The 26,703-nt window shown below is 42.8% G+C and overlaps 1 protein-coding gene across 3 annotated transcripts in view; it reads left to right on the forward strand.

Moving 5' to 3' along the window:
• RCBTB1 (RCC1 and BTB domain containing protein 1) overlaps positions 1–26,703 on the forward strand; it is a 330,491-nt gene that overhangs the window by 175,546 nt on the left and 128,242 nt on the right. For all 3 annotated transcript variants that reach the window (XM_069205364.1, XM_069205366.1, XM_069205365.1), the window contains exon 9: positions 8,845–8,971. In XM_069205364.1, the coding sequence (XP_069061465.1) occupies positions 8,845–8,971 (127 nt within the window). The remainder of the gene's footprint in view (positions 1–8,844; positions 8,972–26,703) is intronic.

The following is a 26,703-nucleotide window of genomic DNA, read 5'->3' on the forward strand; positions in this document are numbered from 1 at the left end:
GCACTTAATTTTCATTTTTTTAATATGCTTGTCACTCTGTTTTGCTTGCTTTCTGTTGGTTGCAGCATGCTATATCCTGTTGTATTTATCTATCTCTTTGTGTGTTTTCTTATCAGTGGAGTTTGGACCAAATACCCCTTTCAACAAGCTTTTCCTCCACCTTTTATGGTCCTACTTTTTTCTTTGAGATTAAGCATGTTTGTTGTTTCATGTTTCTTAAATTCTCCAGCTCCTTTTTTTTTTTCTTCTTTTTTTCTTTTTTTCTTTTTTTAAACTCACCCCCTGCCCTCCTTCCACTCTCCCTTGTATTAAAAGCCATTCCTGTCTTCTGCTATTTTTAAACCACCCTCCAGCAAGGTTTTTAAATCCTCTTCCCCCAGGATGTTGCAGGACGCTTCCTTTCTCTTCTCTGGAAACAGTGAATGGTGCTTTGTGAGTTGTCCTTCCACCCAAGAACACCTTCAGTGGGGTCTGTATGGCAGCATCTTTCAAGGCGCTCTGAAAGGCACATACACAAAGAAATTAGTGACTACTCCTCTGCCCTCCCAGCAACCCAATGGACACAACCAAGCCCTGAGTCTGCTTTCAGTATGCTCATCTCTGAACCACTGGCAACTGTTTGATGTTTAGAGAGTGGAGGATGTAGTGCTGATTCATTTAGAAAATGATTGGATGTTTACAGTCATCTTGAATTGCTTTGTCTTTTAGAAACAGGAGGGGAAAGATTATTTATTTTTTTACTTTTTGCTTTATGTTCATAATCACTTTTATAATTGTAGCAGTGCAGATGCATAATAAAATCACCAGTTTGATATACACTTTAAATGGCATTTGTTGTAATGTAACAGCACCAATCGATATAATGCAAATGACATGTTTTATAATTAAAACTTTTGCAGGCTTTCGTTTTCACTGTATTAATTGATGTAGGAGCAATAAGACAAGTAATGACAATAATGCTGTGCACAGCATGTGTGACCTTGCAATATGAGTCACTATCTCGTACAGCAACATGGCCCTGCGTGGTAAATGTGGATCAGTGAAGGCATCCAGTTAATGCCTTGCGCCAGGGAAACGGTACCCGCGTACACTGGGTGCCCTGTAACTAAGGGACAGATGTAGCAAGCAGTTTTGCCCATTCTGTGTCTATGGGAAAGTGTGTTCATACATATGGCCCTAAGATGTTAAGCCACAGCGATATTATTTGGATTTTCTTAAAATACAAAAGACTCATTATCCTAGAAAGGTTTCAGGGTACCAGGGAAAGGCTAAAAGCCTAATATACATTACATTTTCTGTTCTCTGGTGACGAGGGCCATGCCTGGGGGTGGGGGATGGTCTTTTAGAGAATTACAAGAGACGGAAGGCGACATAGCATGAAAGAAAAATTAAATTAAGTGAAGTGTTGTGTGGGAAGGAGAGAAATCGAAGAGACAAAACATGTATATTGGACTCTGACAGCAAAATATCACTTACTTCATTTTCAAAATGGCTGTCTTTAATGATCTATGCTTATGTCAATATATTTTTAGTACTGTGAAAACAGCAAATATGTTAATAACATGTTCCTTCACGTAGAGCTAACTACTGCACGTCTGCTGTCCCTAAGTGGTCCCAAATATATCCGATGTGACTATTACACAATAAGTTGGGTTCAGTTTACCAATTTTGGACCCCCAGCACCCCCAGAACACCACATTGGTCAGAGGTGAGAATTCAGATCATTGAGCTATTCGTTATTAATCATTTCAGTCCGGGATAACATATTATCTATCAAGTTAAAAAGTTCTGAGATGTCTCTAAGCAACAGAAGGTCCTCCATATATAAATATCAGGCCTGAAATTTTGAGTGAACAAGAAGTCAGCCAATCTGATTAGAACAGGTGTCTCCAACCAGTTAATTATGACCTACCACTAGCTGCCAGACTCCTTCACAGTAGCTCGCCCTGAGTTCATTTTTAAATAAGCACAGGTTCACATTTTTCTTTTAAAATAAAGGGAAGGCTGTGTTTACTTTACATTATTATCACCAGGCTGCATAGAACAGAGCCCAATAATGAGCAGTACTCAGTCTGACTTATGGGCCAGGCTGGGGCACAGAGGTGAAGAACTTAAGCACTGAAGTATTTAACTCTTAAATAAAAGTCCTTTTCAACTCAATATTGGGGTGTGAGAACAAAATGATGTTTCTGAATGCTTTTCAATGGGAGACAATTATGATGAAAAGTCAGCTTAATGAGTAACTCTTCATTTTCACATTTACAAGCAGTAGTCATTTTGCTCCTATTGGCCAGTAAACACTGTGCCATATTTATACCTGTAAAATAGTCTTTTTTTTCAAATGGGAGAAATGTAAAGTGTAGAACACTTTTTCTATAAAACATTAAGTATAAATGTCTTTCTCCAATTTTAGTTAAGCCAATTACATCTTAATGTTTTACGAAGACTATCTCTGCCCGAGTGCCGAGGTAAGGGTACTACTTGTAAATGCCCTTTGTGTGCCCAAGCTTAGACGTTTGGTCTAAGTTAAGATCAAACGTCTAAGTTTACCTTTGTGAATCGGGCCTTATAAGTTTTATGGAATCCATATAAACAAAGTCAACTCTTCAGTTTAATTTTCTGGGCACAGAACCACATTTATAAGTGAAAATTACAGCCATTATTTTAAGTGGGAGAAATGTAAAGTGCAGAATGAACTTTTTTTTTTGCACTTTGAATTTCTCACATTTAAAAAAATTGTTGTATGTTTGTGTTATACATGTAAGTGTGCCACATATGGCAAACAAACGGTTTGTCCTGTGCTGCAGCTACATATGACACAGTCTCAATCACCTGTTCACATATATGCCATTCATTTGCGCATATAGATGCCGGGGAATAAAAAAAAGAATAGTGGGGCAGTAGTTACTAACCAGTATGGGCATGGTTATGCCCCCACCCCAACTGAAGGGGTTAACCGTCTTTCAGCTCTCCCCGCACACTAAAACATCTTATCCCACAGCAAGCAAGAGGACATTTGAATATTTTGGATTTTGGTTTTACATTTAGGCCACGAGAGCTTGTCTAATTCTCAAAATCGCCCCTCTTGGAATGGTGAGGGCTGCACTTTTTGGACTTTGGGGCGCTGCCATGTAGAAAAATCCACAAGACCTAGATACAACTGAAAACTAAATATCTGGGTGAGTCCAAAGTGGTGTGCTTCACATTCACCCCGCACAATTTTCTTACCCACAATGCCCTGCAAACCTCCAACTTTGCTGGAAATCACATATTTTTCCCACATTTTTGTGACGGAACATTCTTGAATCTGCAGGAATCCCCAAAATTCCTACCACCCAGCATTGTTGCATCTATACCGATAAAAATTCTGTCCCACTTGTCAGCCTAAAAATGATTTTTTTCAAGCTGCCCTTTTGGACCGACTTTGGTTCCCCCTCAATTTCAATGTTTTTGGCTCTTTCCTGTCACAGGTACTTTGCCCACCTACACAATTGAGGTTCATTTTTACCAGGAGACTGAGGGGGACGTTGGGTGATTGGAAATTTGACCCGGTATGGGATCCCACACAGAAATGTGGGAAAAGTTAGATTTTTTTTTAGCTAAATTGGAGGTTTGCTGAGTGTTCTGGGTAAGAAAACACTGGAGGATCCACGCAAGTCACACCTCCCTGGATTCCCTCAGGTGTCTAGTTTTCAGAAATGTTTGGGTTTGGCAGGTTTCCCTATATGGCTGCTGAGCCCAGGACCATAATCGCAGGTGCCCCCACCCTACCTTCCCAAAAACAGTTAGTTTTGCATTTTATCATTTTGATGTGTCCATGTTGTGTTTTGGGGCATTTCCTTGGGGCAACGCTGAGTGGAAGTAAATTTGTGGCTTCTCTCAGATTCCAGAACTTTGTCACCGAAATGTGAGGAAAAATTGCACTTTGGCCAAATTTTGAGGTTTGTAAAGGATTCTGTGCCCCACAAGTCACCCCATCCTGGATTCCCCTAGGTGTCCAGTTTAAAAAAAATGCACCGGTTTGGTAGGTTTCCCTAGGTGCCGGCTGAGCTAGAGGCCAAAATCCACAGCTAGGCACTTTGCAAAAAACACGTCAATTTTCAATGTAAAAAATGTGATGTGTCCATGTTGCGTTTCCTGTTGCAGGCATTAGGCCTACTCATGCAACACGTGTTATTGCCCCTTGTCTTTCTCTACATTTTTTCCTTCCAAATGTAAGACCGTGTGTAAAAAAAAAAAGACGACTATTTGAGAAATGCCCTGTAAATCACATGCTAGTATGGGGACCCCGGAATTCAGACGTGCAAATAACCACTGCTGCTCAACACCTTATCTTGTGCCCATTTTGGAAATACAAAGGTTTCCTTGAGACCTATTTTTCACTATTTATATTTCACAAATAAATTGTTGTATACAAGGAAAACCTTTGCAAGGTGCAGCTCCTTTCTTGATAAAACTACAAGCCCTATATATCCCCGCAACCAGAAGAGTCCAGCAGACGTAACGGTATATTGCTTTCACAAATCTGACATTGCAGGAAAAAGTTACATAGTAAAACGTGGAGATAAATGGTTGTTTTCTTCAGCTCAATTTGAATATTTTTTTTTATTTCAGCTGTTATTTTCTGTAGGAAAACCTTGTAGGATCTACACAAATGACCCCTTTTTTAATTCAGAATTTTGTCTACTTTTTAGAAATGTTTAGGTCTCCGGGATCCAGCATTGGTTTCCTACTCATTTCTGTCACTAAATGGAAGGAGGCTAAAAGCACAAAAAATTATGGTTTTCTGGTTCAAGTCTGCCTGTTCCTGAAAGCTGTGAAGATGGTGATTTTAGCACCGCAAACCCCTTGTTGATGACATTTTCAGGGAACAAAATCACAAGCCTTCTTCTGCAGCCCTTTTTTCCCCATTTTAAAAAAATACGAAATTGTCACTGCATTTTGGCTAATTTCTTGGTCTCCTTCAGAGGAACCCACAAACTCTGGGTACTTCTAGAATCCTAGGATGTTGGGGAAAAAGGACACAAATTTGGCAAGGGTAGCTTATGTGGACAAAAAGTTATGAGGGCCTAAGCGCAAACTACCACAAATAGCCAAAAAAAGGCCTGGCACCTGAGGGGGAAAAGACCTGGCAGCGAAGGGGTTAAAAAACATTGACAACGACAATAGGTCTCACAAAGGCGAAACCTATTTGCTTTGCCACTGCTTGTTTACAAAGTGGGTAGTTGTGGATTTTGGGCCCTAGCTCAGCCGGCACCTAGGGAAACCTAGCAAACCTGTAAATATTTTTAATCTAGACACCTTGGGGAAACCAGGATGGGGTTACTTGCCATTACTGTCACCAGGTTGATGTACCCAGAATCCCCTTGCACATCTAAAACGTTGATAAAAAAAAAAAAGACACATTTTCCTCTCATACCTGTGATGGAAGGTTCTGGAATCAGCATTCCCCTATGTCTTCTGATAAAAATGCTACCTCACTTGTGTGGCTGGGCCTAGTGCACGCGATAGTCGAGCATTAAACCCAGGTCAGTGGGAGTCTCATGGAGGGACTCTCATTGACCCTGGTTTGATTTGTACCTGTCGAGGGCACTAGGCGAAGTCATACACGTGGGATTGCTTTGGATCAGGACAAGTGGGGGAACACTGGGTGGTAGGAATTTTGTGGGTTCCTGCTGATTATGTAAGTTTGTCACAGAAATGCAACGGAAATGTGCAATTTTATGCAAAATTTGTGGTTTGCATGGCATTTAGGGTAAGAAAACTTTGTGGGATCCATGCGAGGCATACCACAATGGACTCACCATGCAGAAATGGGTTTGGTGGTTCCCCAGGTAGCAGCTCACCCGGACTTGGAAACTCCAACCATTCAGCATTGAAGTAGGATGGCATTGGGACTTAGCCCTACTCTGCTGCTCATATGTATAAAAAAAAAAATATCATCTTGTGAAAAGGATGGGGATGCTTTATTCCCCACGGAGGGACAGAAAGACTGTTTGGGTCATCTTATAGGCGGAGGCTAGGCCTGATGTGTGGGCGAGTAGGCAGGCCACCCCCACACCTTGTAGCAATAAAAAAAACTCCCTGTTGTCGAGTGGGCTTTCTGCTCCACTCACTTGGCCAGATTGGAGATAAAGACTTCTTATGTGACTGAGGTCAGGGGTAGTCACAAAGACTCTTGTGGGTCATTCGAAGGGTGGGGTTAGGCCCAGTGTCTAGGCAGGTCGCCCCCCGGTTATTTCTCCACAAAAAAAAAAATCCTGTTGTCTAGTAGGTTTTCTGTCTAATTCCCGACTCCCCAGCGCAGAAAGACTTTTGAGCCCAGGAGAGAGGGGAGCACTAGCCCCATGATGGGGGGAGGGGACCTCCAGATATAATTCCTGGTGGTCTAGTGGGCTTTCTGCCCCCACCAGGGGCAGATTGGAAGAAAACATCTCCTGTCTGCCGCTGACAGGGCAGAAATACTGATGCGGGTCCATTTGGATGGATGGGGGCTAGGCATAATGCCTGGGAGGGCTGACTCCTCCCATTCTGCTAAAAATAACAATCCCTGGTGTGGAGGGATGGCAACCTCCAACCTGCCCCTGGAGGTGGGGGAGGGAGGAAAGACTTTGGGCCTGGTGTGGGAGGAGGGGGGGAGTTAGGCCATTGCAATTGGGTAACTCCACCATCAAAAAATAGTGGGTTGATCCCTGTTTGGGGAGTGCCCTCCTTCAGCGATCCCCAAGCAGGTTTCCACCGGGGGAATGGTACAATTGAAAAAGGGGAAATGTTCTCCCGTTTCCAATTACAGCTCCTCCTTCCAAATTGGAGCTGCTTGGGAGGGGAGGGGGTGGGGGGCGACGGAGCAGAGCTTTTTGACTGAGATATGCCCCGAGCACTCATGTAAGTTAACATAAATGAGCTGATCGTCTCATTCTACTTTTACTTTATGTGTAATGATGTTGGCACGCTTGGCACACACAAGGGAAAACACAAAAACACCCTCTGGTGCAGGAGAAGCTCTTCTCCCAGCTCCAGAGGCTTAAGATAATAAAAGAATATCCCTCTGATGCTTGCACTAGAGGGATTTTTTCCTCGCACCAGTGTGATTTCTTGCCTCGTGTGCGAGGATGGCCTCGAGCCAGCCTCAGCACGTGATCACTGCTGCGGGGGACGGCACAGAGCCGTCGTCCACACTGAAGAGGTTAAATAATTCACTGTTGTGTGCTAATGTGATTTTGAAATGTGCTTAACCTGGTTTTGGCAACATAATTTTCACGCGTCATTTTGACATGGTCTCGGTGAGAATGAAAGTTGAACTCCGTGATACTGGAGCTATTTCATGGGCATGTTCTAGTTCATATGCAGGCTCAAATAAGGTCTGTGCACAAATCGTACGGTATGGAGCATATACTATGAAACATAGAGCAGTGTCTGCTACTTCATGCTTTCGTGCTGGACTCTTTGCAGCTCATACAATAACTTGAAGATTTTCTGACTTAATGTATATGCTGTAGGCAGCACAGTTGCAGCAATACTGGTGCATGGACCTTTTCTGGGCCTGGGCATGACTGCTGAAGATGTACATGATGTGATCTTTGCCCTCCAGTCTGAGGGGATTCTGCTTCTACAGGCATGCTGTCCAGATCATCACAGAGTAAAACTAAAAACAAGAATTTTGAGTACATCACTCTATGGGAGGACATTCTTTCTAGAGGTGTCCATATGAACAGCAATCTTACTACCTGAGGTTTCAGAAAGCATAGCTGTGTCCCACTGTCCATGAAAAAGGATGGCATCATGTTGGTGCACAGGACTGGGGCCCTCCTCTTCGTTTTACTGAGAGCCTATTGATCAGTACACAGCAGTGTGTTGTGAACAGTGAGCTGTAGCCACAAGAAGTGAGTCATGCTCCCAAAACAGAAGTGGAGGTATATACCCAGGGAATCCATACTGTTCACGGGCATTTACGGCTGTGCTGTGAAAAGGGAATAAGTGGCTTATGGTCCAAGTGAGTCATAGAGGGAACATTCATCACATGACATGCTTAGATGTGGGGCTTCAACACAAGGGTGTGCCAATCGGTAAACGTGAAGCAAAATGCACCAAAGCAGTAAAAGTGCAACCAAATTTGGTGTTTTCCAGTTTCTACTAAAATGTATACATCCTCGTTGGGGGTGTTTTTATTAGTTCTAATCTGTTTTAATTGAAATCCGGAAACCCTAAATATATTACACCCAGCTTATATCCTGTTAGTTTAACAATACGAGCAATGAGAGTTCATCATTTTAGTTTAGAGTTGAGGAGTTAACTTTAGGCTTTCCATATTTTCTCACAAAGATAATATAATTTGCTGAACCCATCATGACTTTACAATAAAGGTTTTTATCAAATACTTACCACGTCCAATTAATGTTTCTTTGTATGCCTCCCCTTCTACCACCTATTTCCCCATCTGTTTGCTCATCACTATGCATGTGTGCGTGTTACTTTAAAGAAATGCCCACCCCATTGCCCATCAGTATACCCAACAACTAATAATCTGAAAGGTCAGGTGCCACAACTGGATTACAGGTTAATAAACAAGGCTCAGAAGTGGTTTGTACTAAGGGCTTATGACCCATTAAAATATTTTTTTTTATTTTTGTATTCAAGACATCTTCCCTCAGTTTTCTAAAAGTATATTGTCTGATTAGACGTGTGACAATGTTATGCTTGTAGCTAAAACTGAACATAAAGCTGTGCAGAAACCTGAACGTACTTTAAGAGTTGACTACATTCACTCTTCCCTTACTGGTATAAAGAAATAATAGCCTAAATTGACACTTAGCTTCTTCACAGTTCTATTTTCTTTTTTATTAGAACATGAAGACTTCCTAACTGTTGCAGAGTCTCTGAAAAAGGAATTTGACAGCATAGAAACTGCAGACCTGAAGTTTCGAGTGGATGGAAAGTACATACATGTCCATAAAGCGGTTCTGAAAATTAGGTAATTCGATTGCGACATTATTTGTAGTGTGCAAATATGTTTTCATGCTCATGAGGCAAATAAATTGACATAATACATACATGTTTATTTTATGGTTATTTTGCATATTGGTAGTCTTTGACTTTCAACAATCTGACTCCATAATAATCTGTAGGAAGTGCTTTTCTGTCCTACAGAACCTATTGAAAATGTGGTGCATGCTTACCCAGTGCTTAATTTGAACCAGTGGTTTCCGGTGTGGGGCACTAGCACCTATTTTTGAGGACAGGTACTTATTCTTCTGCATCAAGCATTCCCTGTGAGCAAAAGACACATATGGGAAAGATGGAGGAGAAAGCATCACAAAGTGAGAAAACAGAAAGCTGCAACAGTGAGCTGAAGCGGAAGCGAGTGGCTGTGAATGAATTGAAGAGGCCCAAGATGGCTTCAGGATTATGCTGCCTCTTATTCCATGCTCGCACATTTAATCGCAGCAGCTGCGTGTTTGAGGAGAGCTTTGGGCACCGGCACGTGTCTATTTACAAATTAAGCACTGTGCTTAAGTACACCATTTCAAAGACTGTGTTGAAATTGCAAGCAAGCTTAACAGCAGTGTTACTCAAACAAGTTCAGCCTAGTGATTAGCCCAACGCCTTTTGTTATGCTAGATAATCTCTCCTCTGCCAAGGGATGTGCATTGCACCTTTTGTTCTGCCAATTTCAGATTAAACTGTGAAACACTGCAATGAAGGCTGGTGTACAAAAAAGAGATGGGCTTTAAATGTGATCTTTTTCTGACATTTTTATAACCTTATTGTTACAAACCATACTGAATATTGTAGCTAGAAATTAGAATTTTCCTCCCACGCATATTTAGAACAGTAAGTGCTATTAGAATATGATGGTGTACCAAGAAAAAGCACAAATATCAAAACACAAGCTTACATTATTGTGCAAAATAGTGTCCTTCCTCTCTCCTTTGAAATTCTCAGCCCGGGCTCGCCTTGTTACACATCAATGGACCCATTATCCTACTTATCTGTTTTTAACCAATTCTAGCTTTTGTTCATGCAGTAGCATGAATAATCACAATCCAGAGAAAGCCTGAGCACTTCTCCCAGCTCGACTCCCTCTCCCTACCAGAATCCAGCTTGGTGCCCTATAAGCTGCTCGGCTTGAGTAATTCTTATTACTTTGCCTCTAAACCCAACATATCCAGAGGTGCTAGAACGACAAGTAGCACTTCAGTGTTTAGGGTGGAAATTCAAAAAACTCACAAAGATCACTTTCTCTGCAGAGGGATTGGACTTTAAATCTAGTGCAACTTCCCGCTTCCACTTCAGACGCGTTTCCTCTGTTTGTGAACCATAATGGGTCTCTATGATGCTATGTTTTAGATCCCTTCTGCATTCTTACTCACTTATTGTCCTTGGTTCACAAGTAATTGTATCATCTCATGTTGACTATGTCTTTTTAACCAGTTTTTTATTGGCATTGCAGATGAAACTTACTGTAAAACAGTTACCCAGTGCTAAGTGTAAGCCCCTTTGACACAAGTCTACAAGCTTCATATTACTTTGATTATGTACCAGTGTAACTGTCCTTAACAGTGGTGGTCCTCTTCTAGCTCGAATTGATGTAGATTAGGGGGTGTTTGTATTTTCCTCCTCCATGTCAGCACACCAGTGGGCACAACAGATGCAGACTAATGATACATACTTATAACATTCTTAATAGTCTGTTTTCAAATGAAAATCGTTCTCCTTGTGATATAAAGCTAAAAGTTGGTACAAATGTTCTTCTTTGTAATAGTAATCATAAAAGAGCAAGACCTCAAATGGATCTTGCCTATGAAGTCGTATAGTCTAATCAAAATCCAAGCTGGTTGACCAATATCTTCCAATTTTCATCAAAATTGGCACAAAAGTTAATGTGTACCAGTCAATGCAGGTCGTTCATGCCCAGGTTGGATCTAGGCTAAGACATTATAATTATTAATCCAAAATAGCCACCAATAAGGACGCCAGGAATAAGTAACACACTGTAGTGAAAGTAAACTTATTATTTGCACCATTTCTGTCCTTACAGCACATACTGTGAACATGTGGATAATTTGTCTGTTGTAATTAAACAATACACGGCTATATTAAACCCTTATAACATTTCTATAATGTGGAACAATGATGATTCAAATTTGTATACGGTCTTAATCTTGCTAACAGTTTCGACTGCAAAAGCAAAGGTCGGCGCACCTCCATCTCCATTGATGATAGTATTTTTCTCCTTATGATTTTGATCTAGAGCAATTGATGAAAATGCACAGTTGCTTTTATTGACAACAAGCTTTCCTTTACGAAACTCTGAGTGAGTGTGTGGGTGTGCAGCAAACATTTATGGAACCATTGGAACAAGTACTTGTACATACAAATTCATGAGCAAGTATCTGCAGATCCACAGCAATTGCCCAAAATTGGAAGGGTGGGTGCTTGTTCAATTTCCACTTAATCCCGTTAGAAAACTCCCTTATTTTTTAATGGTACTGTCTGGATTCAGGATAACCTTGATAAGTCTTTTTCTGTAATATGTACAGCGCAGCAACCGCAATTTGATGAGCATGATGTGTACGGGTTAAGTAGGAAACCTTGAATATAGCATCAGCTTTTCCTATGTAAGGGATGTCAGCTTGCACTGACGTACTGGTCCATCACTGTCCGAAAGCCAGTCTCCAAGTATTTTAAAGAAAGTTATTTCGATATGAAGCCCCCCCCCTCCCCCCACCCATCATCACAGCATATTTGTTTTCACCATATAGGTGTTGTACATAACATTCAAATTGTTTTGCTAGGGCGTCGAGAGGTTGGTCAATTGAAATAATAGCTGTTCATCCTGGATTGAGATAATGAACAGACTCTGGAATAATTTTCATGCAATGCAAGACAATGGATTTAGAATGAGCACTTTCTGTAAACAGCAGCAACAATGCAGTAGTTTACAGTGGTGTATTGATAGGTGGTAGCAGTAATGCTGGATATGCTGCCCATGATATGCTTTCATCAGAAGAAATCAATTAGATCACTTTGGCGATCAACTACTACAGATAGTAATGGAACTTGTTAGAAATGGGGTCTTTGGTTGGCAGTCAGGTTACCCCCTGTCCAAGCAAGGACCCTCACTCTAGTCAGGGTAAGTCTCACACACACGATCCAAATTATCCTGTGCCCACCCTCTAGTAGCTTGACACTGAGCAGTCAGGCTTAACTTAGAAGGCAATGTGTAAAAGTTTAAAGTATTTGTGCAATAAATCATGCAATAACCCAGTAGAACACAACAAAAATACACCACACGGTGTTTAGAAAAATATATAATATTTATCTTGTAAGAAGCAGGTCAAAACTATCAAGATTCAATAAGTATACATTAAAATATCACTGTAAAAATTATAAAAAGTGTCCTTAGTCTTTAAAAAGCAACAAGTGTCTCTTGCCAGCGCAAAGTACCTGGTTTGCGTTCAAATTCTCTGCAAGGGACTGCAGAGGAGGAGTTGCGTGGAAAACGGGAAGGTATGCGTCAATTGTTTTTTTTTCTGGCACACAGACTATGCGTCTTTGAGTTTTCACGCAGGGCAGGCTTTGTGTCGATTTCTGGCGTGTAGACTGGGATCCTCTTCTGGTTGCAGGGTTTTCGGGCGCCCCAGGTACGATGCGTTGAAATCCTGGGTGTGAAAGACAAAGTCACAGGGGCTACATCGATCCGGTGGGCGATGCGTGGAAATTTCTGCTGCACAGCAGGCGTTATGTTGATTCCTCTCAAGAAGTCGGGCTGCGCTGTGCTGGCTCGGCTTTGTCGATCCAGTGGGCCACACGTCAAATTTCTGGTCACAGCGCTGGCGCTGCGTCATTCTCCTCTTCGGGAACTCGGGCTGCATCGATCCGGTTCGACGTGCACCGATTTTCTCACAGCGATGCAGGCTGTGCGTCAGTTTTTGCCGCACAAGGAGTTCCTTTGCAGAAATGAAGTATTTTTGGTCCTGAGACTTCAGGGAACAGGAGGCAAGCTCTATCCAAGCCCTTGGAGAGCACTTCTCTGCAGGGCCAGAGGACACCAAGGCAGCAGTCCTTTGCAGAAAAGGATTCAGGTTAATCCTTTGGGCAGCCAGGCAGTTCCTTTTGGCAGGTTGCAGGTTGTGGTTCAGGGTTTCTTCTCCAGTGGTATCTTGTCCAGAAGTGTCTGAGTTGGTAGGGCCAGAGGCCCTGTTTAAATACCCAAATGTGCCTTTGGAGTGAGGGAAACTTCAAAGAGTGGCTTAGAAGTGCACCAGGTCCCCTTTCCGTTCCATCCGGTATGCCAGGGTCCCAGTAGGGGGTATAGCATTCCATTGTGTGAGGGCAGGCTACTATCCTTTGGCATGTATGTGTCAGGCCCTCCACCCTCCCAGCCCAGGAAGACAGCATTCAATGTGCAGATGTGTACAAGTGTGACTGAGCATCCTATGTTTGGGGTTGTCTGAGTGAAATGCACAAGGGAGCTATCAACTAAACCTAGCCAGACGTGGATTGTAAGGCACTGAAGAATTGAAGTGTAGAGAAATGCTCACTTTCTAAAAGTAGCATTTCTAAAATAGTAATATAAACTTCAACTTCACCAATAAGCAGGACTTTCTTCTACCATTCTGGCCATACTAAATATGACCTGGATACTCCTTTCAGATCAGTATCTACCACTCAAACAGTGTATCAGGGTAGCCCTAATGCTGTTCTATGAAAGGAGCAGGCCCCACAGCAGTGTAAAACGAATTTAGGAGTTTTACACTACCAGGTCATATAGAACACACAGGTTCATGTCCTGCCTTTTATCTACATAGCACCCTGCCCTGTAGGCTACCTAGGGCCTATCTTAGGGGTGACTTTTATGTAGAAAAAGGGGAGTTTAAGGCTTGGCAATTACTTTTAAATGCATGTCGAAGTGGCAGTTAAACTGCACATACAGGCCCTGCAATGGCAGGCCTGAGACCTAGTTAGGGGGCTACGTATGTGGGTGGCACAACCAGTAGTGCAGCCCACTAGTAGCATTTAATTTACAGGCCCTGGGCACATGTAGGGCACTTGACTTGGGACTTACAAGTAAATTAAATAAGCCAGTTGGGTATGAGCCAATGTCACCATGTTTTAAGGAGAGAGCATATGCACTTTAGCACTGATTAGCAGTAAATGTGCGCAGAGTCCTAAAGCCAGCAAAAATTAGGTCAGAAAAAGGAGGAAGGCAAAATAGTTTGGGGGTAACCCTGCAGAAAGGCCATTTCCAACAGAACTGATAATCTGTATCATTCATTGAAGCTAGTTCGATATTTGTATTCAGTACTGGAAGATTAGAAATCTGTTTTGACTGCAATATTAGGATTATTCACCACAATACCACAATCAATTCCTTATACTTCTCATTCTGGGTGTTGTCAGAGATATTGCTCTGACATGGAAGGAGCCTTTAGCAGTCGTAGAATTTGGGTTGTGATTATCAGTTTGTTATCAATACTTCCACTGGTGCGTACTTGTAAATTCTGTTTTGATGGACACACAACTTATTCCCTCTCATACAGTGTGGAAATGATATTTCCTAAGTCAGCAGATATTTGCAAAACCCTATCATACGAAATACAAATAACCTACTTTATGGAACTTGTCTATAAATTCTCGATTTCTCGTTTGACTGTGGAGAGAAAGGGCAATGTACATAGGCATAGGAGTTTATTTGTTGCTGTAATGTCTAGGAACTGAAGAAGCGTCTGTTCTTGAGTTCTTTGCACTATTAAACATCAGTAATTCGGAAATAGACAATGCTATATTGGTAGTGGCTTTTTCATAGGAATACTGTTCCCTTATGTCGGATCCATCAAGTATCATTTTAACAAGGACAGGAAGTAATCCCTGAACCGATAGGTTTCTACAGTGATCCCCAAACATTCCACTGAAGTTTTCAGATTTCTGCATCACGTCCCTTCTAACATTGTTTGCTGCATTAGCAGTATTCATGGTGTCAGACTCTGACTTGTCACAGGCAAATACTAATGGTGATCCTACGCATTCTTCGAAAGCTAACTGGACATCTCTTCCTTCATTGTGTGCCTTCAAACCTCTTGGTTTTCTGATAATTCTTTCTTTTAATCTTGTCGAGTTAACCTTACCTGCAGTGGAATCAATCTGCTTCACTCTGCTTGTGTAAAAGTTAACTAAGTCACTGTGTTTAAAAATTGTTTTAACATCTTTCACTCGCAAATCTTTCAGGTAAGATACAAGTTTGGCTAGAGCTATTCCTTCTACTGAGATCTTACTAGGTGATGCGTTTTTCTTCTTTTGTACACTGCGTGCTCCATCGAACTAAACATTTATGATGGTATTCAGCATCCTGTGCGTGCATATCACCCATACCTAATTTTGCAACAAGTGCTGTATCTTGAACTAACTCGGCACACTGACAAACATTAGCATCCACATCATCTGTTTACAGATGCATTACAGATGTATCTAAACATGCTTTTCTTCCAGGAATTTTATTTAGAATTGGAAATGCCGAGTGTGTTTTAACTGGGCTACCATATAGATCTGCATCACTGTGTTTTCTTTTCTGAGCCCGTTGCAGCTTTAGTTTGTCGCAATTGTTAAAACACAATTTATGTCACACTGCATTGTTAGTCCTTAATGTCTGCTCAGTACCAGAACAATCATTAAGCTGTTCTAGTACAATAGTCATAGATTCGCATTCCAATTCTTTACATTTCTTCAGGTTATGGTCTACAACACTATATCCAGACCCATAACGTTTGCGTGTAGCATTTATTGGGCTAATAAGTCTTTCTGAAGTGCCTTCCTGACAAAAAATACAGAGGGACCAATTTGTTGCAATAACATAATTGTGCTTTACAGCTTGACCACGGGTTGTCGGTATTGTAATAAGGTATTGTTTCTACATGCTACTCATTTTCAAGCATTACAGAACACGTGTTGAAGCTGAAAACAAAAGAAAGGTACGTATAAATATATAATACATATTAATAAATGTGGATACACGTCAATAAGTATGAATATTTACACCAAGTTTTTAACAGATTTGAATTTTAAAGTTTTCCACATGATTTTGGTGGAAATTTTGGATTTAAATTTCTGACGTCAGTCTAAATCCAACGTGGGCATGCACATGACATGCACTGACCACATACATTTTGGTGCCAAATTTGACGCAAATCAGATGATTAAATATGATTTTTTATATTTGTTGGCCATCTTGGATTTCAATTAGACTATATGATTACTATTACAAAGACAAATGTCTCTACCAACTTTCAGCTTTCCATCACAAGGTGAATGATTTTTCAGTCTAACAGCTATACTATAACTGGATGAAATCCCTGTTGATCAGGAGCTGTGGCAATGCCTTCTATTTGTTATACTCTGCTGAGCTGTGAGAAAAGTACAGAGGAAAGCAAGGTCAATGGATCAGGAGGAAGAGGTCACATGTACAGTGACATGTCCATGCATAAGTTATATGAGACAAAAGTTGATCTGATCCCGTTCCTTGGAGGTCAGTGCTGGGCAGCGGGAGAGCATCCTTTGATGTGGGCATGTGTTTGATGAGGCGAGGATGATGTAATTAGCATATGTGTTGGGTAGGTCTGGCTGGTATAGTGTACGCCTAAGGCCAATATATGTGCTCTCCAGAAGTTCTTCAGATGTATTTGATCACTAGTACTGCTGCTGTGGGTACCTGTCTTATCCCCCACTTTAAGGAGGTATAGGGAATTTCCTAAGGACCCTTGCATTTTCTCTGTTTATTGTAATGTTTTTGCTGATATCAAATTGTACAACAGTTTTACACCACTACTTTGCAGGAGAGCCTGAGCAGGCCTTCCGATTTATGGCAATATTATGTTTAGTCAATATTAGGAGTTCAGAACACTTAACTTTAGCCTTACCTACCACGGGGCTGAGGGGCCAAATGCAGTATATAGTTCTTCAGGATGGTGTAATGAAACCTTCCTACTACTTTCTCTTTGTGTGTACTGTAAGGAAATGCCTCCTTGGCATGGTTACCCCCTGACATTTTGCCTTTGCTGATGCTAAGTTATGATTTGAAAGTGTGCTGGGACCCTGCTAACCAGGCCCCAGCACCAGTGTTCTTTCCCTAAACTGTACCTTTGTCTCCACAATTGGCACAACCCTGGCACTCAGGTAAGTCCCTTGTAACTGGTACCAAGGGCCCTTATGCCAGAGAAGGTCTCTAAGGGATGCAGCATGTCTTATGCCACCCTAGGGACCCCTCACTCAGCACATACACACTGCTTCACAGCTTGTGTGTGCTGGTGGGGAGAAAATGACTAAGTCGACATGGCACTCCCCTCAGAGTGCCATGCCAACCTCACACTGCCTGTGGCATAGGTACGTCACCCCTCTAGCAGGCCTTACAGCCCTAAGGCAGGGTGTACTATACCACAGGTGAGGGCATATGTGCATGAGCACTATGCCCCTACAGTGTCTAAGCAAAACCCTAGACATTGTAAGTGCAGGGTAGCCATAAGAGTATATGGTCTGGGAGTCTGTCAAACACGAACTGCACAGCACCATAATGGCTACACTGAAAACTGGGAAGTTTGGTATCAAACTTCTCAGCACAATAAATGCACACTGATGCCAGTGTGCACTTTATTGTAAAATACACCCAGAGGGCATCTTAGAGATGCCCCCTGAAAACATACCCGACTTCCAGTGTGGGCTGACTAGTTTTTGCCAGCCTGCCACACACCAGACATGTTGCTGGCCACATGGGGAGAGTGCCTTTATCACTCTATAGCCAGGAACAAAGCCTGTACTGGGTGGAGGTGCTTCTCACCTCCCCCTGCAGGGACTGTAACACCTGGCGGTGAGCCTCAAAGGCTCACCCCCTTTGTTACAGTGCCACAGGGCATCCCAGCTAGTGGAAATGCCCGGCCCTCCGGCCACTGCCCCCACTTTTGGCGGCAAGGCTGGAGGAGATAATGAGAAAAACAAGGAGGAGTCACCCCCCAGTCAGGACAGCCCCTAAGGTGTCCTGAGCTGAGGTGACTCTCACTTTTAGAAATCCTCCATCTTGTAGAAGGAGGATTCCCCCAATAGGATTAGGGATGTGCCCCCCTCCCCACAGGGAGGAGGCACAAAGAGGGTGTAGCCACCCTCAAGGACAGTAGCCATTGGCTACTGCCCTCTCAGACCTAAACACACCCCTAAATTCAGTATTTAGGGGCTCCCAGAACCGAGGAAGATAGATTCCTGCAACCTAAAGAAGAAGAAGGACTGCTTACCTGAAGCCCTGCAGTGAAGACGGAGACGACAACTGATTTGGCCCCAGCCCCACCGGCCTGTCTCCCTACTTCGAAGAAAACTGCAACAGCGACGCATCCAACAGGGTCCAGCGACCACTGAAGCCTCAGACGACTACCCTGCATCTAAAGGACCAAGAAGCTCCCAAGAACAGCGGCCCTGTTCAACAAACTGCAACTTTCTGCAACAAAGAATAAACTTTTAAAGACCACACGTTTCCCGCTGGAAGCGTGAGACTACCCACTCTGCACCCGACGCCCCCAGCTCCACCTGCGGAAAACTAACACTACAGGGAGGATACCACGGCGACTGTGAGCCTGTGAGTAGCCAGAGTTGACCGCCCTGAGCCCCCACAGCGACGCCTGCAGAGGAAATCCAGAGGCTCCCCCTGACCGCGACTGCCTGCTTCAAGGAACCCGACGCCTGGAACCAGCACTGCACCCGCAGCCCCCAGGACCTGAAGGAACCGAAATCCAGTGCAGGAGCGACCCCCAGGCGACCCTCTGCCCTAGCCCAGGTGGTGGCTACCCGGAGGAGAGCCCCATCCCCCCCCCCACCTCCCCTCTGCCTGCCTGCATCGTTGAAGAGACCCCCGGGTCTCCCCATTGATTCCTATCAGAAACCCGACGCCTGTTTGCACTCTTCACCCGGCTGCCCCAGTGCTGCTGAGAGTGTACTTTCTGTGCCTGCTTGTGTCCCCCCCGGTGCCCTACAAAACCCCTCCGAGGACGCGGGTACTTACCTGCTGGCAGACTGGAACCGGGGCACCCCTATTTCCATTGAAGCCTATGTGTTTTGGGCACCACTTTGACCTCTGCACCTGACCGGCCCTGAGCTGCTGGTGTGGTAACTTTGGGGTTGCCTTGAACCCCCAACGGTGGGCTACCTTGGACCCAACTTTGAACCCTGTAAGTGTTTTACTTACCTGTGAACTTATAAATTACTTACCTCCCCCCAGGAACTGTTGATTTTTGAAGTGTCCACTTTTAAAATAGCTTATTGCCATTTTTGTCAAAACTGTACATTCAAAGTTCCGAGAATACCTGAGTGAAATACCTTTCATTTGAAGTATTACTTGTAAATCTTGAACCTGTGGTTCTTAAAATAAACTAAGCAAAGAGATTTTTCTATATAAAAACCTATTGGCCTGGTGTAAGTCTTTGAGTGTGTGTTCCTCATTATTGCCTGTGTGTGTACAACAAATGCTTAACACTACCCTCTGATAAGCCTACTGCTCAACGACACTACCACAAAATAGAGCATTAGAATTATCTCTTTTTGCCACTATCTTACCTCTAAAGGGAACCCTTGGACTCTGTGCACACTATTTCTTACTTTGAAATAGTATATACAGAGCCAACTTCCTAAATGTACTTAGCAAGATTGTTGTATTGTGGGGCATCTCCATATTGTGTGGATAAAGCCTACCTGTTCTGCATGACATCGGAGGCAGTATGACGTTGCTGTAAGATGCATTTTATGAAGTGCTTTTGGGGTCCAGTAAGCCTAGTGCTGTTAGATATATTAAAGTCTTGCATTTTGAGATGCTTTGTTGTGGTATTTTAGGACTTTGTCCCATTCCTTTTCTTTGAAAAGATCTGCCGAGGTCAAATTCCCATTTGTCTTTTAATTTGTCTTAGAGTGCACCTCCAATACCCAATAGGACCCTGTATAGCCAGATAATTAATCTTCTACCACAGCCCATCATAAAGACGACCACTATGTATTCATGGGTTAAGGGCTCAGTGTCTGAAATCCCCCACAATGAGTGCATACCCGCAGTTGTAGCTCTATCCCAGCAGAATTTGCGCAGTGGAAGGCCGGGGTACTCCATTAAAGATGCAGATACCTTTAGTGATTTGTTTCAAACGGGTCCACCACTGCATCCAAACCCTTCTGCCTCCATCACCTCAGTTGTCTGCTATTGTGGAGTCCCATATATGTCACTGTACTCAGTGGGACCTGTTGTGCATAATGTACCTTGTCATGAGTTCTTTGCAGGGTCTGCCAGAGGCAATGGAAGTCCAGTAGTCCCAGTCACAACAAATAACCTAGTGTTTGACATTTGATAGAAGTCTTCCCTGCAATAAAAAATGTAATCTGTTTGTAGCTCTTCGATTTCATGTAGGTTTGCCTTCTCAGTCACCTGGTAATCCACTGGGTTTGAGCTGCAAAATAGTATACTTCACAGTCAGGGGCACCCAGTCCTTCAAAATCAGTCCGATGTTTCAGCTTCCCCAGTGCAACTCTATATCTCCCTGCATTCCGGATGAGGTAATTTACCAGGGAGTCAAAGTAACAAATGACCCATCTGAGGACAACCAGTGGCAGATTAGCAAAGTGATACAGGAGAAAGGGCAGCATCACCAATTTGGTTAGGGCAATCATCCATGTCTCAGTAAGTGGCAGGGTCTTCTAAAAGGCTATTTGGGGCTTCAGGATTCTAAAAGCAAGCCCCGTATTGACGTCAAACAAGTCTGCTTCAAAGTCATGGACCTGCACGCCCAAATTTATTAAATGCGGCATTTTTCCATCCTACTCGAGATGCCTCCAGTTCCAGTGGATAGAAACATTACTTAGTCCAGTTAACACACAGCATGGCAAGTTGTGTAAAATCGTTCAGAGCTTCTGTGATGGGATGCATGTCAGTCCCCACAAATGCACATCAGGGGCTGTATTATAAATGCAGCACACTTTTCTTGTTCGCACAGTGGCGCACCTTTTAAACAGTGTACCAAGCACAAACAAGAACAGTGCGCCTAACTTCAAAGCATGCACTGCCTCCAGGGCAGCTGCAAACGTGTGCTGCCCTGAAGGCAGCACATTTGAGTGAAATACGGAGCGGCTGCTTCAAAGTCACACTGTGTTTCACAGTGCAGGAAGCATACTGCATGTTCTTTGAAGGGGGAGAGAGATGCCCTTGCCGGAAGGTGCAGTGAGTGACTGCAGTCTCTTGCAAGGGGATGTCTGTGGGTGCCCATGGTACCCCTTTTGTCCCCTACTGAAGACTGCCTTCAGGAGGCATAATCAAAGTGCTCCACCTTTTTGTGGCACGCTTTCAGGGCACCTCCTAAGATCATGTTTGCATTTGCGCCCGTGTCCCTAATACGGGGCAGACACAGATTCAAGCAGATTCCCTCCTTGCATGGGGTTATATCCCCATGCAATTGGGGGAACGCCTTCTCATAATAGTGCTGGGCTACATCTGCGCCAGCGCTATCAGTATTACAGAAGGGGACGCACAAGCATTTACTGCCCCTTCTGTAATTACAAAAGTGGGGTGGGGTGTACAAAGTGGGCACACAGGCCCATTTCTCCCTAGGGGCACAATGTATAATACGGCTCCAGCAGGTCATATGTGTATAGTGAAATTATGTTAAATGACCATCTATTTAGGATCCCCCACTCCACTCCATCCATTCTGAGGTTCAATGTAAAGGGCTGTATTTCCAGAACAAACAGGAGGGGGAAATAGGGCAGCTCTGCCTTGTTCCTCGCCTGACATCATATTTTGCGCAGATCTCCTGCCCTGTACATACTAGGGCCACTGGGGATGTGTACAATGCCGAGATCACTTACAGAAGGCAGCCTCTAAGCAATCTTCGTGAGTATTTGATTAAGTAGTTGCAAGCTTAATGAATTAAAGGCCTTTTTCATGTTAGCTGTTAATACCGTGGCTCATGGCCGCTCATGGAGGGCCACCTCCATAATTTTGAATAGCCTCTGGATATTTTGGGACGTACTATGCAGAGTATCAATCCCTTTTGACCTTTATGTATGAGTGTTGGCAAATGCGGCAACAATCTATGGGCCAACATTTTTTCCAAAATGTCAAAGTCCACATTCAACATAGATAGAGGGTGGTATGAAAAGCTATGCACTGGGGTTTTATCTGGCTTGAAGATGGAAGTAATTAAAACTTCACCAACTGTGAGGGCTAAATGGTACAGCTGTGCAATACAACCCAGCCGACTTGGGTACCAGTCAATCTGTAAAAGTGACATAAGATTCTTGAGGGAGCTCCTCTGTGCCAGGCACTTTGTCACAAGCTATAATAAAAATATCCATGGCATGTTCACAAATGGGGGCACAAGCAAAAGGAAAATCTATCTTGAAGAAAGCTGTGGTTGAAGGAAGGCAAAGAACAAAGTCACATTTATCAGTAAATGTGCAACAGACATAATATGAAAGATGCATTATGGCCACAACCACAGGCCTCAACCCCATTGTAAAATAAAGGGGGAAGTAGAGAGCACCAGCAGATGGAAACCAGACATTCTTGTCACACCGCATCAGAGTAACACAAGGGTACTCTAGGTAGATGCAACAGAACAAGAGAGTAGAATTGCATAATCTGTGGTGGATCCTGAGCTTTTGGGGCATCCCCAAAATTGTTTTCTTTAGCATGGTGTCTGAAGTTTTAGGCTGCTTGAACTGAAAGCTAGTGCTGTGCCACAGGATGGAGGGATAAAGCAAAGTGTCTTAAAGCAGGATGTCTCAATTCTAGTGCTAAATAAGACCATCCTGATATGAATCTGTCATAGGATTGAAGCCACTTTCTGTGGTAGCCTTGCTAGAAGTTGACTGCAGCAGAGCATTGTTTTGTGACTGTTCATGGATACTTGTGACTCTTTTTCAGACAGAGAAATTAAATGCATTTTAACATTGTAATGTAATGTAGGCTGGACTTTAGGATGTTGTTTTGTGGTTATTACTGAGTTTATTGTTCCTCTTGAGGATTTCACATTTTTGACCATGAACAACACTATCAATAGGAGTCTGTGTATTTCTGTGTGTGGCTTGTTAGTCTTCTTAAACTTTCCATAATTTCAAATTTTAGGATGTTGTTCATCCTTCCAGTAGAGTTGTTAATGCAGGCCTTTGTGAGCCTGCAGGCTGGATGATCATTTCAAATAAATATTAAACAGTGCCTGTCTTGGACTTTGGGTGATCTGGTCATTGCAGACTTGTAAAGCGTAATATGCCAGAAAAAGGTCAGCACATGTTAGTATGAGCATGGGATGTTTTGCCAATATCTGTCATTTTGTTAACTTGCATGGCTTGGTGTATTCTATAAAATAATGCATTTATGATGCATGTATTTATTTTTATTTCTGTGTATTTTTTTTATATATTGCTAATAGAACATTAGTATATCAGAGTGTTTACAGACATAGCAAAATAAAAGCAAAACTAGATACAATAAAATATAATTGAGCAGAACCATCCCAGTGGAAAAGGCTAAAACGGTTTATGGATTCTCTTGAAAGGGGAAGAATGTGCATATTACCCTGAGAAATAGGACTAGCTAAGTTCTCATTTGCAACAGCAGCACATTTGAAAGTAAGGTTTGCGGATTCAAATAGTCTGAATTTAGGATCCTCCAACTATAGCTTTCTTCTATTTTACATGTATCTGAGGCCTTGTCTTCACATTTGGCTGACAGATAAGCCTTATAAGTGAGAAACACAGTTATAAAATGCACACAAGCAGTTCAAGGCAACCACTGAAGTTCTTGAAGCAAGAACTATGTGGTCAGAAATTCATGACCTAATATCCAGACAGATAACAGCAAGAAAGACTGCCTTCAGAGGATGGACCCAAATTTCTAATGGAACTGAACAGAACCAATTTCTGATAGACTGAAAGAAATGGTCTACTTTTTTTTTTTTTTTTAAATATATTGAGGACCTCGTGTAAGGGGAGAGCAAGCGAAAACACCAAGGGCAGTTATAGTAAAATCAATTACTAACCAATGCATCTAAAGTAGATTACCGAATGTGAGTTGGAGAGTAATAAATTCTCTTTTGGAAGCACTTATTTGAAGAAATGGGAAGGCAGGGCAAAAACGTACCATCTCTCGATTGATACTTCTTTGCATAAAGATATGCTACACTTTGGCCAAGAAGCAACCCCCTGAGGGCTTGTGCACTCATTCCACCAGAACGACTGCTGCTTCCAATGCGTTAGAACGTGGGGTTCCTGTCCTGGATATCTGCCAGGAAGCTACGTGGGCATTCCTACACACATTTGCTAAACACTACTGCCTGGAGAGTCAGGTCTGTCGGGATGGCTACTTTGGTCGTTCGGTCTTGCAGGACTTTCTAGTATGATCTCGGTTCACAGCCCACCTCCGAGGATTGCATTGCTTGGGTATCTATTCTAAAGTAAGGAATCTGCAACTAGAAGTCCCTATAAGATGTACAAGTTGCTTACTTTCGGTAACAAAATATCTGGTAGAGACATTCTAGTTGCAGATTCCACACCAACCCACCCACCCATCCTCCCTGCTTGCGAACTGATTTCTAGGGACAGGGGTTCCCCCTTCAGGTCCTTAGTTCTGGCGCACCAATCTCCGTGTTCTTAGCGGCTCCGCGCTTTGGCGTGAAAAGTCGTTAAAAGAAACTGACATCACTGCGCAGAGGCGCCGTATGTGCACTACTCCCGACATCATCATGATGACTACGACGCCAACGACACCCGGGGAGTCGACTGACGCGCAAGGGTATTGATCAAAGAAAAAATCTCTGGATCCAGTCTAACCCCTGGGGGAAAATTCGAAGGTAAGGAATCTGCAACTAGAGTATGTCTCTACCAGATATTACGTTACCGAAGGTGTACGTTAATTTGTTAGTGAGAACCAAGCCACCCAGGTGGGAAGCCAGACCGGTATGAGGTTAATTTTTGGGATGTACCACGCTTGGTAAATTGGATGAAGATCACATGTTCCACAACTTTACCCACAAGGTACATTTTTTTAAATAGGCTTGATTAAAGTGGGGATTTTTACGTGTGATGGTGTGATATGGCCACACTTGCAAAGCATAGGTAAATACTGCTGGATGGCTCTTCTGGCTTGGAATTGAACAATTGGCTTTGTTTTGTGACTTTCTTGTAGTATTGTTATATTAAAATAGCATAATGGTGGGTTTGATTCTCTGTTGGTTAATACTTCCTTTCAATTTGGTCACCATACATGTACTTCCTTACTTTTGGAGTAGTGTATCTAGTAATCATCGGACAGATCCTAGGATGTTCTAGTACGTTCTTTGCTGCATCGACTGCTGCCCAGATTAATTCTAGAGGTCGCAAAGTGAAAAGGAAAAAGCAATTTAGACAAAAAAAGTGAGCATTTGGTGCACTGGGTGACCTGTGACTATACCTGTTGAAAATAAATCTTTGAATCATAGTTGATCATCTTATTTGTTTAGAAAAGCTGGTAAATGGACTAAGGTGATATGGTTTTATTAATTATTTTCCACCTTAGCTGTTGAACGCAGTTCTTTCAGCAGCAAGTCTTTTTTAAAGATTGTTTGTCACCCTTTCAGTCTTCTTTTTCTGCAACTTTGCTGCATCAGTAGCAGAAATAATCAGCCATTTTCCCCAAAATTGGCTATTTACTTTTGGTCATTATGGCCCAAAACTGATGAGCTGAATACATTTTTTTCTAGCTTACGTGTCAAGAATTTTCAATTCTATTAAGGACACGGAGGCGAGGATTATGCTATCTCCTTCTTTACTGTTCCAAACACAGCAGCCAATTAAAGTAAAGAAAACAAAAAACTACATTTCCCATGATGCTCATGACATAGATCACAATCTCCAATCATCACTTGTGCCCTTTGTCCATAAAAGCCTTGAACCCCAATGTCACTTCCTCTTTCTTTGTCCAGATCCGACAATTTGAACTTCAGAAACGAAACTTCTTACATAGTCGTAGAGAAACAGGTCCTCAACTCTTAACTGCAACAGAACTTCATCTCCACTGGAACCAAGTCTTTCATCTGAACCGGACAACAGGTCCGAATAACGATCTCCTCAGAAAGGATTACATAGAAAACTTCAAGAATTCTTCTGATGAGAACCTAAAAGAAATAACAACCATAGGTAATATCATAGTATCTAGTATAATAAACAGAACGCTAGGGGCCAGATGTAGGAAGGCATTAGCGCCTTGCAAACAGCGAAAAACGCCGTTTGCGAGGCGCTAATGCCCTCACGCGATGCTGAAACACATATTGCGAGTCGGTACCTACTCGCAAAATGTGTTTCAGACTCGCAAATAGGAAGGGGCGTTCCCTACCTATTTGCGAGTCGCACCGCGATGTAGGGTTGATTTGTGACCGCGAAAGCGGTCGCAAATCAACCCGCAGTTACCATCCACTTCAAGTGGATGGTAACTCATTCGCAAACGGGAAGGGGACCCCATGGGACCCCTTCCCCTTTGTGAATGCTCACAATAATGTTTTTTTCAGAGCAGGCAGTGGTCCTACGGACCACTGACTACTCTGAAAAAAACCGAAACAAAAAGATTTGGTATTTTTATCTTTGCAGCTCGTTTTCCTTTACGGAAAAACGGGCTGCAAAGAGAAAAAAAAAACTGCTTTATTTAAAAGCAGTCATGGACAT

Source organism: Pleurodeles waltl, chromosome 8 (genome assembly GCF_031143425.1).
Source record: "Pleurodeles waltl isolate 20211129_DDA chromosome 8, aPleWal1.hap1.20221129, whole genome shotgun sequence".
Lineage (NCBI taxonomy): Eukaryota > Metazoa > Chordata > Amphibia > Caudata > Salamandridae > Pleurodeles > Pleurodeles waltl.